We start from the raw sequence: 13,977 nt of genomic DNA on the forward strand, positions 1-13,977 counted from the left end.
CCGATGTTTTAGTTGTTGCTAAGTAGTGCTTACACTAGCCAAGGACTTTTCAGCTTCTCGTGCCCTGCCAGCGAGAAGCTGGGAGGGGGCACAGCCAGCACAGTTGACCCAAACTGGCCAAAGGGCTATTCCATACCATATGACATCATGCTCAGTATATAAAGTGGGGGGAGTTGGCCGGGGGTTGGTGACCGCTGCTTGGGAACTGGCTGGGCATTGGTCGGCAAGTGGTGAGCAAATGCATTGTGCGTTACTTATGTTGTATATTATGTTGTTATTATTATTATTCATTATTATTGTTATTAATTTTATTTTCCCTTCCTTTTCTGTCCTATTAAACTGTCTTTATCTCAACCCATGAATTTTACTTTCTTTTCCCGATTCTCTCCCCCATCCCACTGGTGGGGGGCAGTGAGTGAATGGTTGTGTGGTGTTTAGCTGCCTGCCGGGTTAAACCACAACAAAAATCCCTCCAGCTATGGACTGCAGCAAACTGCCTTCTGAAAAATAGTTATTGGATTTCTAAACCAGGTACTCAGGAACTTTAAAAATCCTGAAGGCATTTTCTTCCATACAGTGCATTTTTGGTACAAAATATTTAATTCAGAATTTAACTTACGATATGGTTTTTTTTTTTTTAAATCTCAGTAAGTTATAGAGTCCTAAATATTAGGATGTTCAAATTTGTATTAAAAATGCATGATTAAGTCTCTAGGCTTCTCAGAAGAGACGGGGTTTTTTTGAGACTTGCACATTTCTCCATTTAGTTCAAGAGGAAAATTGTTTCTCCCACCTAGAAATACTGTAGATTACTTAAGAGTTTAAAAAGAAATAACTATTAATTTTACCTTAATTTAGTAAAGGTCAGCTTGTTTATTCAGCTGTTAAAATGACTAAATATATTGATTAATAATTTCTGTTCAAGTTTTCAGTCCTATCAAGTTTGTAATGTTAAAATTTTGGCAGGGAAGCTGAAGTGGCAAATAGCTTTTTGTTCTGCTTCCAGCTTTCATAATCATGACTTTCTACTTCCTCAGTCTAGTAGTCATTAAAAATACAAGTTATGTTGTTTATAACTAAATGCTGAGGATAGAGTACTTCTTGTGTGATATCAGAAATCTATCTTTGTTTTTTCTGCTCTTGTGTTTGCATTTCAAGGATATGCATATCTGGGTTTTTTTTCTCTCTTCAGATGATTCTGCAGAATTCAATTTGGTGAACAATGCTTTGCTCAGTCTAGGCTTCAGAAGAGACGGGGTTTTTTTGAGACTTGCACATTTCTCCATTTAGTTCAAGAGGAAAATTTTGGCGAAGCTGAAGTGGCAAATAGCTTTTTGTTCTTCTTCCAGCTTTCATAATCATGACTTTCTACTTCCTCAGTCTAGTAGTCATTAAAAATACAAGTTATGTTGTTTATAACTAAATGCTGAGGATAGAGTACTTCTTGTGTGATATCAGAAATCTATCTTTGTTTTTTCTGCTCTTGTGTTTGCATTTCAAGGATATGCATATCTGGGTTTTTTTTCTCTCTTCAGATGATTCTGCAGAATTCAATTTGGTGAACAATGCTTTGCTCAGTATATTTAAGATGGATGCTAAAGGTAAAGGACACATTCTTCTATAAATGTCTTTTATTAATACTTCCCAGTCTCTAGTAGGATGAGAACAGGGCTCAATTTTGTATCTTCTTAGTACAATGCAAAAGTTAGACACACACACTCATTGTTTGGTTTTACAAACAATACTGAACTTTTCAATAATTGTGGATCTGAATTATACAGGCCAATAAAAGAATGTGGATTCTTATGTCAAGGTACGTGAAAATTGTGGTTTTTCTTAAAAGTTAGTATAGCAGTTATTATAAAATTTGAGACTTGCACATTTCTCCATTTAGTTCAAGAGGAAAATTGTTTCTCCCACCTAGAAATACTGTAGATTACTTAAGAGTTTAAAAAGAAATAACTATTAATTTTACATTAATTTAGTAAAGGTCAGCTTGTTTATTCAGCTGTTAAGATGACTAAATATATTGATTAATAATTTCTGTTCAAGTTTTCAGTCCTATCAAGTTTGTAATGTTAAAATTTTGGCAGGGAAGCTGAAGTGGCAAATAGCTTTTTGTTCTGCTTCCAGCTTTCATAATCATGACTTTCTACTTCCTCAGTCTAGTAGTCATTAAAAATACAAGTTATGTTGTTTATAACTAAATGCTGAGGATAGAGTACTTCTTGTGTGATATCAGAAATCTATCTTTGTTTTTTCTGCTCTTGTGTTTGCATTTCAAGGATATGCATATCTGGGTTTTTTTTCTCTCTTCAGATGATTCTGCAGAATTCAATTTGGTGAACAATGCTTTGCTCAGTATATTTAAGATGGATGCTAAAGGTAAAGGACACATTCTTCTATAAATGTCTTTTATTAATACTTCCCAGTCTCTAGTAGGATGAGAACAGGGCTCAATTTTGTATCTTCTTAGTACAATGCAAAAGTTAGACACACACACTCATTGTTTGGTTTTACAAACAATACTGAACTTTTCAATAATTGTGGATCTGAATTATACAGGCCAATAAAAGAATGTGGATTCTTATGTCAAGGTACGTGAAAATTGTGGTTTTTCTTAAAAGTTAGTATAGCAGTTATTATAAAATGTGTCATGGAGTCTTACAGGAGGAAGGTTCTTTCTTCTGCATAGAAGGTTCAGCTCTTAACTTCTAAAATAATTTGCGTTACCTGATTTATTCTCAATTCAGGGACTTTGGGAGGCTTATTCAGTCAAATTCTTCAGGGAGAGGATATTGTGAGAGAGAGAGCCATCAAGTTCCTCTCTACAAAACTGAAAACCCTGCCTGATGAGGTGATGACAAAGGAGGTAGAAGAGTTCATATTGACTGAATCAAAGAAGGTGAGTGTCTTATTTCAGTACAAACTTAAGTATTATTAAACCATCCCTTATCACTGGCGTTGCTTTGGAGGTCTGTTTGTTTAAACCACATGTAGAGTTAAGCATTGTACAAATGGTCTTCTAGTTATCCTATTCTGCTACGATCCAAACTTTGCAGAATTTTTTTGTGGGAATGTTAAAATAATGCTAGGCTCTTCTCATTTTGTAAGAGTAACTTTTACTAGAATCACAGAATCATTCACGTTGGAAAGGGACTTTGGGAGATCAATCACCTCAGCAAATCATGCTCAGATGAATTCAGATCAGATTTCTCAGTGCTTTGTCCAGTTGGGTTTTGAAAACCTCTAAGGATGGAGGTTTCCCATACTGTCTGGGCAACTAGCTCCAATGTTTAATCATTCTCAACATGATTTTATTTTATTTTTTTCTTTATCCAGTTGGAACCTCCCATTTCAGTTTTTTATTCATTGTCGCATTCTCACCCTGTCCACTTCAGTAAAGAACCTGGCTACTACTCCTGGTGACTTGCTCTTAAATATTGGAAGATTAGTGTTAGATTGCCTCACCCCCTTATGACTTTTTTCCTTTAGGCTGAAAAAGCCCAGTTTCCTTAGGTTCTCCTCACAGGTCACGTGCCATAGAGACTGATCACCTTGTTGGCTGGGCTTTCTGAAGCTTATCAACAACTTCCTCATACAGGAGGGCCTGACACTAGGTGCAGTATTCCAGATTTGGTCTAATGAGGGCATAGCAAAGGAGAATCCTCGATCCCTTTGCTTCCGTCAGTCTGCTGGCTATGCTCTTGTCACAGCCCAGGACACTGTTCATCACCCAAGGAATGCTGCTGACATGTTTAGCCTGCTGTCCCCCAGAACAGTTCCCCAGCCAGTCAGTCCCCAACATGTGCTGATGCAGGGAAGTTAGTTCATCCCAGGTGCAGGACTTTGCATTTGTCTTTCTTGAATTTCCCGAGATTCTTGCATATTACCCAAGCTGAGAAAGATAAAAGAAGTATTAAAACAATCAATAATGAGTAGATACTCATTTAACGTTTTTTCTGCCTGAAGCATACAATTTTATTAGATAAGAAATTTGTTCTTAAGGTTAGAGTTCAAGAAAAATAATGTTTCCTATGCACAACTTGATGGCAGTTACTTTAATTTGGAGGTGCATACAATTATACTGTATGTTTTCATGTGTTCTTTAAACTTGTGTTTTTAAATAACTAGAAGCTAAATTTAAATGCTAAATATTTTGCATACTTTACCTTTTCAAATCAAGTAGGTTTGACTTGGAGGTTTGCAAATTACCACCACAGAAATACGTTTTCTGGTGTTCTATTAAGGTGCTGGAAGATGTGACGGGCGAGGAATTTGTTCTGTTCATGAAAATATTGTCTGGACTAAAAAGCTTACAGACAGTAAGTGGGAGGCAACAACTAGTGGAGCTGGTAGCCGAACAAGCTGACCTGGAGCAAACATTCAATCCATCTGATCCAGATTGTGTGGACAGACTTCTACAGTGTACTCGGCAGGCAGTGCCACTCTTCTCAGTATGTATTTGCTTTGCATGAGGAATATTGCGGGAAATTAATGGCTGTGGCTTCTCTTTGGTGTTCTCAATGATTATGTTAGAATGACAGCGTATCAGTACTTCTCCACCTTCAGCTTCTAATGTATTAAAATGTTGGAAAACATCTTTAAAGCCTCCGAATACAAAGAGCTTTCGTGTTATTCTCTGCTCTTCGACATTTTCTTTTGAATTTAAGATGTTACAGTGAATTATGACAAGATTCTCACATTGGGCTCATACATGTATGAGTTTGATTATTTCAAGTCTAGTGCCAGGCAATTGCAGCACTTAAAGGCCTATTCTTGGGTTATAGGCAATCTTTTCAGCCCCTGTTGCAGACAGCCTCTGAGTTTAAGCTACCTGGAAGGGTCTCTGCGTTTTAGGAGTTAGAGGGAAGTTTAATAAAGCTTTAAGGTATAGCTGTGTGGTAGGCATTTATAAGGGTGGCGGAGTGATGAGGAAAAAACACTTAACTCCTTCAAACTCAAAGGGTAGCCTGAATAACGTGCGGTGTTTTTTGCAGAAAAATGTTCATTCCACAAAATTTGTTACTTACTTCTGTGAGCATGTTCTGCCAAACCTCAGTTCTTTGACTACTCCAGTGGAGGGTCTTGATATCCAGTTAGAGGTAAGCCAAAGCTAAAATGTCTTTCAAATCGTAAAAAATAAGCATGTTAGATGAAGACAGCTATTTTAAAAAATGCTAACTCCTTTCTTAAGTGGTTTTCAGTTCTTGGCTTGGAGGAAAACTAGCTACGCTAGAAAAAAAAGTTTGCTGTATTGAGGCATGACTGAGCATTGCCTTTTAAGGCATATGTCATCTGTCCTGAGCTTTTGAGGCAAGGCTAGAATAAGTAGATCAGTGTAATCATTTTTATATTACTGTCAGGTTTTTTTTAAGCACATAGCATTTACTGAAATGATTGTTCCATGACTTGTGCTAATTAAGACACTCCCTTAGGAGGCTAAATGTCTGTAATTTTGCTTACGTTAATCAGTGCTGCAGCTTCAGTTAGATCTCTGTGAATCTCACTTTGAAGGTGAGCTGTGCTGCAGATGTGGGAGATGAAGTTTTGTTTACTTGTTGACTAATGATGCGTGTTGGGATTAGACACACAAACCTGTGTTTCTGTTTGAGGACATGAGAAACAGACTAGGCATGTTCCTCCTTGTGTTCTTTCCTGATGTTTGGGAGGGGTTTAATTGTAATAGCTGACCTGTACTGTGCCAGCCATAATGATGTGCTAATCGTTTTTAGGTTGAAAGTTAAGCCTTTGTACTTTTCAGTTAACACACAAAAACCTGGCTACCCTTATGTGTAGGTTTTGAAGCTTCTTGCTGAAATGAGTTCATTTTGTGGCGATATGGAAAAGCTTGAATCAAATTTGAAGAAGCTGTTCGATAAATTACTGGTAAGACTAATTCAGTTTTTACTCATGTAAAACACTTTTTAAAAAAAAAAGTTTTCATCAAAACAAGTTATTTTTATCTATTAATCTATTTATCTTTTTTCTAAAGTGGCTGTTTCAAAGATAGCTCTGTCCATGATATAAGGTCAAACATCATTTTGCAATTCAAAGCCTTTGTAGATACAGAGAGCTGTTACCTGCATAATGGTTTTAATCCAGTAAACTCATGTGGTTTTGTTCTTTTTAAATTTTATAGTCATGAGAGACTCATGTTGATCTCATTAAAGGCTATATCTGACAATTTTAAGTAAATTTAGCACTGTTTCAGGAGCATTGGTGCAGTGCATTGTTGCTTCCTCTGGTAGCAGCGCTACCATAATATTTCCTCTGAGTCAGAGGTGTCAAGTCACGTAAGTGTAGGCAAACCACCTGCACCAGGACTTCATGCAGCGGTTCATCACGTGAGTATAGGGATGGGGGATACTTCTTAAATTGTCAGCATAAATAAACCCTCCAGTTCAAACACTGCAAAAGAACAGTCAGTCTGCGTAAATACATCCCATGCATTTGTTTTTCCTTTCTGTTCATTAGGAGTATATGCCCCTTCCTCCAGAGGAAGCAGAGAATGGGGAAAATGCTGGCAATGAAGAGCCCAAGTTGCAATTCAGTTATGTGGAGTGCTTATTGTATAGCTTCCATCAGCTGGGTCGTAAACTTCCGGACTTCCTCACAGCCAAGCTGAATGCAGAGAAATTGAAAGACTTTAAAATCAGGTAATCATTTAGGGGCAAGTGTTGGAGTTCCGTTAGAAAGTGTGATTATTGTCTGGATGCTAAAGAAGCACAAATCAGATTGATAGAAGACTTATTTTGAGCCTTCCTCTTAAAGGGGAAAAAAATGAGATTACAGCTTCCCTTTGCTTATGCTTTTATGGGAATATGCAAAATTCATTAAAATTCATTTTATATTTTTTTAGGCTACAGTATTTTGCTCGAGGGTTGCAGGTGTATATTCGACAGCTTCGTCTAGCACTTCAGGGTAAAACAGGAGAAGCCTTGAAAACAGAGGAGGTAAATATTGTTCAGTAATTCTGATTTTTCTAATTAAGCCTACTGAAATAACCATTGGCACACACTAATGGGCTGCAGTCTGTTGTAAGCATGCAGATAGATTAAGGGAATAATACTGCTAACATCTATTGCAACTGCATCTTACCTGATGCCGCATTTTGCAAGCTAAGATGATCTTCTAGTTTCTACTGTTAGCTGTTCTCTGCATCCACAGGTATTTGGCTTAATTGTGCTCTGCATTTTGTTTTGAAGAGGAAATTTTCATATATTGGGGGGGGAAATTTTAGTGGGGAGTACACTGGAACATTAAAAGCAATTAGTTAGTGTAAAACTGCAAGAAGCCTAAAAATAGTTGTAATGAAAACTCAGAAATGTACACGCCTTTCACTATTACTATTGCTATAGCAATTCACTAGGAAGAGCAGTCAGTTTAATGTTACGACTTCATCAAATGCAGTTGGCATAACTTAAAGCTACTAGAATAGGTGTTCAGTGGTATTTCTTTTTTCACAGAACAAGATTAAAGTGGTTGCCTTGAAAATAACCAATAACATTAATGTTTTAATCAAGGTAAGTCCTCACATTATGAAGGGGTCCTCATATTATGAAGGGGTAAATTCACGCAGTAGAGTAACCTATGCAGAAAAAAGGAATAGATTTGAACTAAGTTGTATTGTGTTATTAAGTTAGTCAGTGTTAGCCAGTTCAGGGTTGCTGCTTGCTTTACTGTTTCTGAAGAGACATGGATCTGCTATTTATGCAAGCTGCTTAGCCTTTGCTGCTGCTGGGATAGGGTGTTGAGGCCCTTTTTTGCAGCACTAATTGCCCGCAGGAGCAGACCTTGCTTTAGGGGTCTCTGGATTCTGGCCGAGCCTTTTTCTTTGTCATTTCCCTTTCCTGCAGTGGCAGGGAGGGGTAAGGAACAGTTTGAAGAGGTGCAAGGAGATGTAAAGGAGGGAGGAGGCAAAACAAGCTCTGTACAGAACCTTTTTCTCCAAAGAGTCTAGGAGAGATGGGCTGCAGAAAGAGACTTCCATCCAGAGCCCTTGAAACCACTCTGATGTCTTCTAACCACCTTTTCCTCTCTTCCCTCACTTCCCATCCCTCACCCTCAATCACCATGATTAAACCAAAAACTTTGCCCACAGTATTGAGAAGCCTATCTTTTACCATCATAGGGATATTGGATGTCTCCCTGCAGGAGCCATTGTAGTTCATTATAAGATGCTCAATGTGCATAGGGAGAGCAAGAAAGCGTATTATGTTAGTATAAGTCTATTCTATTAATATAAATCTCATTTGAATTTCCTGGTAAAGTGTATGGGCTAAGGCAGTTAGCTACTGCCACCTTCTCCCTCTGCCATGGGACTGCAAAAAGGACTTAAAATTGTTGGAAAGTAACTGTTACTCTGGAGTCTCAGTAGGTAGCTAAAACTTTGAAGTGCAATCGACATGAATTTAACTGTAGAATAAACTGTCCGATTTCGCATCCATAGGATCTCTTCCACATTCCTCCTTCTTATAAAAGTACAGTGACACTGTCCTGGAAACCAGTACAGAAGGCAGATGCAAGGTAAGAGTTTTTCATAAAAAAAGAAAACAGTGGTGTTAATTTTTGCTGTTTACAAAATAAAGATCGCAAGCTGTGTATATATAATATACACAGCACATGAGCTAAAAGTTTTACAATCAAAAATAACACCCATCCTGGAAGGAATTAAGGCTGTGCAGTGATAATCTTAGTCTTACTTTAGGGATACAATAGACCGAATCAACTGGAGACTAGCTTACTTCCTCTTTTGAAGTATTATTCAGGGCATCTTCATTAGCTGCTGCTAGCTTCCAGTGATTAATCTTTGAGGCTGAACTGCTATTCCTGTACTTGTCACCCCTGTGGTGACAATGTTCTGTTTTTGTTTTCTTCTGTCAGTCAAAAAAGAGCAAGTGAAGATACAACCTCAAGTTCACCCCCAAAGAAAGCTTCGGCAGGACCAAAAAGGGATGCCAGGCAAATATATAATCCTCCCAGTGGAAAATACAGCAGTAACCTGGGTAGTTTTTCTTACGGTAAGAACTTTGTCTAGTGGCAGTTGTGCCTTGGGGTGGGGGGGACAAACAAATTAAGCCAACTTACTATCACATTTTTGGAAGATCAAATTGTACTGTCACCAATTTTTGTGTGTAATGGTCTCTTTCTAGCTGTTGATCTATTACAGAGTTTGAGTGTTACCAGCCTATAAACTGTATGTCATTTGCAAGTTAGTTTTAGTGGTGTTTTAATACATAGAGTTAGTAATTGAACTATTATGTTCTCTATTATGACACACAGCACTCGCACCCCAAATTTCCCATTGGACAGACCAGGTTCTGCAAGTGGCAGAGCTGGGCCACCTCCTGTCATACGACTGGACCTGTGCTGAATTCCTATTACAGCCACTGCTGATGTTGCAGACCTGATCCAGAACTTCTGGGAATTGCCAGGTTCACTGTGCATACACACAGTTATGTCCTCATGTTCCCAGTCAGAGTGATTCTGTCTCTCTGCAAGTCATATTTCTGGGCAAAACATGAGAGCGGTTGGTTGCAGACTGGATGAATAGGCCCAACAATGGCAGCGACCCATTGTTGTCCTCCTTACAGGGGAGGGCATTGGTCCTACTCCTTTCTGTCAAGTAAGCAGCCTGCTATGACAAATTATCACCCATGCCCGTAGGTTGAAAAACTGGTATAAAGCACCGTCTTACATATCAAACAAAGAGAAAAGATAAAATCTTCTGCAAATTTCTTACTGCAGACTTCAGGTGATGCAGCTGTGTCTTTAAGATAAGCTTGTAGTCCTACGGTTCTAAAAATTCAGATGTTTTCAACCAAAAATGTTTTATTGCTTGCTACTGTTTCTTGTTGGTGAGATGCTTAGGCCTCTGATCAGCTTTTGATTTCTGTACTCTTTAAAATAAGCACACAGTTCTCTTTGTAGATTAATATGATCTGTATTTTAAGACTGTACATGAAGAGAAAGCATGGAAGGGGAATGAGAGTTTGATATATTTTCAAACAAAACCAAAGAAACTTTAACAAAATATTTTGTGGGGTTTTTTGCTGTGATCAGATTTGTTCTTATCAAAGGGAAAGGAAAAATTTTCTACAGTATACAAATAGTTTGTGTGGTATCAGTCAATGTCTAAGGTATTTAACTGGATATAGTTAAGATACCAGCCCAGCAAAAAAACTTACGTATGCTGGTGATAACGTTAAGGCTAGAAAAGGACAGAGACTGACAAAGTTGTGGGTTTCAATTTTATAAAATCACTAGGAGCAAGTCAGACAAACACCTCAAGACCAACATGGTGTTATTGGACAGAAGGATGAGCTAGGTAGCCTAATGAATTTCTTTACCGACCAGTTTTCAACTCTGTGATAATGGATTGGCCCAAATATACTTCTAAAATAATGGGACGGTTATGTATCATAGTATTAGTATGCAGAAAGACTACATTTAGTTTAGAGAGGCTAGTTCTCCTGACCCTGTTTTACAATTAGTGGGGTCGTCCATCAAAGCATAACTCTGAAATCTCATGGTATATAAGTAGGATTAGCCTCAGAGACTTAAGTCAGCCTTCAATACCTCCAGTTATTGCTATTTAATTTTAATCTGTATACAGCATAAAACTTGTATGAAAAGTTTTGCCTTTTATTTCAGAGCAAAGAGGTGGTTTCCGGGGTGGACGAGGAAGAGGCTGGGGAGGACGTGGCAATCGTAGCCGAGGAAGAATCTACTAAGTAGACCGCTAAATCTTCCGTGCCCCTGAAGGGCTAAAGTGAAAGTGCTACTCAGCAAGTTTGCTTGGAATATTGTTTCCTTCAAGGACTGCCTTCCACTAAGACTGACTTAAATGTTCTTTATACCTTTGTATGTATGATCTACTTTTCTAACGGACTACAACTTGTCCATAGTGAAACTACAACTGTATTTTTGGATGCTTACAGTCAGCAGTTTTGGGTTCTTATTTTTGAAGTGTCTTCAGGATTTATTCAAAATTGGAAAAGAGCATAGATGTTTTATCAAAAGCTACATCTTGACAGTTTGTATATTAACCTAAAAATCAGCTACTGCATAACTGAAACTATATAATTGAGTTTATGTATTAAGTAATGGACAGGAAAGGCATGACAACAGAGATACATGTCAGATAAGCTTAGCAGCTGAAGTAATCCTTTCCTCATCTGTAACCATATTTTGCAATATGTGGAGAAGAGTACCATTGTTAAATTTGCTTTGATTTACTTTTTTAAATGGAATTGAATGAGATACATGCTGTTTTTTTTAAAGTTTGCAACATGGATGGAAATTTATTTTGCTTGCAGCATGAAGCAGTCCTTTTACTTAGAGATGTGGAGAATGTGGTGTTTTTGGTTTGCACATCTTACTCTTCTCCGTGCATTGTAATGCAAAAGTGATGTTTTGCAAATGAATTTTTAATGTTTAATATGAATATGTGCATATAGTTATGCCGTGAAATTTCAGTAAATGAACAGGAAAAACAAAACAATAAATGACTAGAATTATTCCAGGAATGGGTAAAGACTGATGCAGTGATTAAGCTTCATAGGCTGGAGCTGGACCGTAGCAGTACCTGGCTCTTTTCTATGTTTTGCAGATTTCTGGATTAGTTGGCACTTGAGGGTTGGTTTTTTTTTTGTTTTGTGGTTTTTTGGGTTTTTTGGGTTTTTTTACCAGTACAGTTGCATTTAAAAATATATAAATAAAATTGTATTTTGGGTAACATTGAAAAAATTTCAGCTATGTAGTTCAATTCAGGTGGAAAAGTTAACAATTCCATGCTATTTTTTTTTTCCATAGCAACTTGGGATTCTTATTTACTGGTGTACACCCAGAAAATACAATGTAAGAGCACAATGCTTTTTTTTTTATTCTCACCACTCAAAATTTTTACTTCTCAGGTCATTCAACATTGTAAAGGAATTAGCAGATAGTAAAAAGAAGTTGGGACAGAGGAAAAGACTTTTAATAAGTGTTCCAGGGCGTGTTGATGTAAAATAGCTTAGGCTTTAGAAGAATGAAGGTTATTTCTTATCCTCCTGTTTTTTGTCCAGCCATTTGATATCCACAGACACAGACAAATGCCTCAAAGTGATGTTTCACCACCTAATTCCATTTGTATTTGCTTGTGAATCTGACTCAGGTGTCTTCATTAACACTCTTTGCTATTTGCTACTACAATCAGAAGGCCAGAATACCGAAACTATGTCAAAGTTAGAGACATTGTCGACACTAAATTAGAAGTCTATTTTTGCTTAACTCTGGAGCAGTACGCAGCAAACTTTCAACATTCCAGGACATATGAGCTACTTTGTATTTCTGATTACATGCCAGCTGCTAAACTCAGATTTGTCACTAAAACCAACAAACTTGGCAAAGAGCTTTCAAGGACAAATTCATGAGATCAAAATGTCACTCTGAAAATAGGCAATAGATGGGTAATAAGCTTCTATCGGGGGGGGGGGGGGGGAATAGGCATTTTGCACTTGTGGCTATAATTTGTGTTTTGAGGGGATTTAAAAATGTAATCTCAAAGCCTAAACATAGCTTGTATTTAGACTATTAACTAGGTACTAGCAGCTTATTTTCTCATTGAATTTTAAGTGAGTTTTCTTTATGGGACTCCTGTTTTTCAGAGGTGATGTGCAAAGTTCTTGTGGCCTCAGAAGTAGTTAGATTTCCCCCCCCCCCCCTCTTCCCTTATTTTTTTCAGTGAGTTCTTGTGGAGACACCTGTTTACCATCTTGTTGAATTGTAAATGTTCCCTTACGCTTTTGGAATAAATTCATTTTGTAATTTTGTTTGGCTCATTGTTTCACAGTTACTCTGCAACATTTTGTGTTGGCTTAGTAGAAGGGTACTGTGGTACCTTTTTGTTTCAGTGACTTACTCCTTAGATTGCTATAGATGTGTTGAGCTGTTTGCCACTAAGGAATAGATCTTAGCAAGACTGCATTAGCTGTTTCAACTTTTAAGTAATTCAACTTTTAAATGCAAAATTTTGGATAGGAATTTAAATATTCAGCAAAAGCTGCATGTCATACATATTATTTAAGAATTATGTGAAAAGGAGTCATTCATTGTCTTATTTGACCTCCTAGATGTTGACAGTGCAATAAAATTTGTTGGTGTCTTATGCTAGAGCAAGAGTGCCTCGGAGTAGCGGCCTGGTTTTTTTGGTGAAATCTGTAATATGCCTGATGTGAAAACTGGCAGCAGTAAGGAACTATCATACTTCAGGGAATGTGTTCTCTATCCTGAGAGACACTGCATCCCTTGCATTAGTTTAACCACTATGACACCATTTGTAAACTTTTTTTTTCTCGTTTCTACTTAATGGGTTTGACTTACAGGCAAATTTTACTGTTTAACAGGCTCTGGGAAGCAGAACTGTTTGCAGCTTGTTTGCAAACTTAGAAAGGTCAAACAGACCAAAGTTTGAATTTGGCAGTTTTCTAGATCTCACTCAAGTCTGGGGAAACAGGCTGCCACTGCTGGGTTGGTATTTACCGTTAACTGGAATAGGAAAGGAAAAGTTTAGATTTTTCTCTGTAACTGAAAAGCATTAGAAGGACAGAGGAGTGATGTGTTTTTCAGAGCTACCTTCAACCGGCTCTTTGGTGAACTGGCATTAACTGTGGATAGCTGCAGGTACAGTTCGGTTTGATTTGGGCAGAAAGCCGTTTCCTCGAGCTGTCGTGGCAAACGTTTCAACGTGCACTAGGCAGAAATCAGTTTTTTTGTAAATGAAAGCGTTCAGCGCAGCGCCACGCATTTAAAGTCAGCCATGAGCTCTGGACAGCGGCTCTGCCGTTACCGGTGCCTGCTTGAAGTGCAAAGGGCTCGGTTAACCGGCTGGGTTAGATGTGCGCGGAGCAGTCGATAGGCGGTGCTGCAAGACGGAGCCCCGTCCCGGGCCTCGGCTCCCGGCGCGGGCGGTGCCGCCGCCATCCGGCCTCC

General features: G+C 38.1%; 1 protein-coding gene across 1 annotated transcript in view; it reads left to right on the forward strand.

The window, feature by feature from the left end:
• Window positions 1–12,478, forward strand: part of API5 (apoptosis inhibitor 5) — a 20,496-nt gene extending 8,018 nt beyond the window's left edge. Inside the window, exons 4-14 of the mRNA XM_019471609.1 lie at window positions 1,536–1,601; window positions 2,754–2,905; window positions 4,251–4,457; window positions 5,001–5,105; window positions 5,800–5,889; window positions 6,478–6,659; window positions 6,863–6,956; window positions 7,470–7,526; window positions 8,453–8,529; window positions 8,887–9,023; window positions 10,657–12,478. Of these exons, the coding sequence (XP_019327154.1) occupies window positions 1,536–1,601; window positions 2,754–2,905; window positions 4,251–4,457; window positions 5,001–5,105; window positions 5,800–5,889; window positions 6,478–6,659; window positions 6,863–6,956; window positions 7,470–7,526; window positions 8,453–8,529; window positions 8,887–9,023; window positions 10,657–10,736 (1,247 nt within the window). The 3' untranslated portion in view covers window positions 10,737–12,478. The remainder of the gene's footprint in view (window positions 1–1,535; window positions 1,602–2,753; window positions 2,906–4,250; window positions 4,458–5,000; window positions 5,106–5,799; window positions 5,890–6,477; window positions 6,660–6,862; window positions 6,957–7,469; window positions 7,527–8,452; window positions 8,530–8,886; window positions 9,024–10,656) is intronic.
• The last annotated feature ends 1,499 nt before the right edge of the window (window positions 12,479–13,977 follow it).

This window comes from Aptenodytes forsteri, unplaced genomic scaffold (assembly GCF_000699145.1).
Source record: "Aptenodytes forsteri isolate BGI_AS27 unplaced genomic scaffold, ASM69914v1 Scaffold146, whole genome shotgun sequence".
Taxonomy (NCBI): domain Eukaryota; kingdom Metazoa; phylum Chordata; class Aves; order Sphenisciformes; family Spheniscidae; genus Aptenodytes; species Aptenodytes forsteri.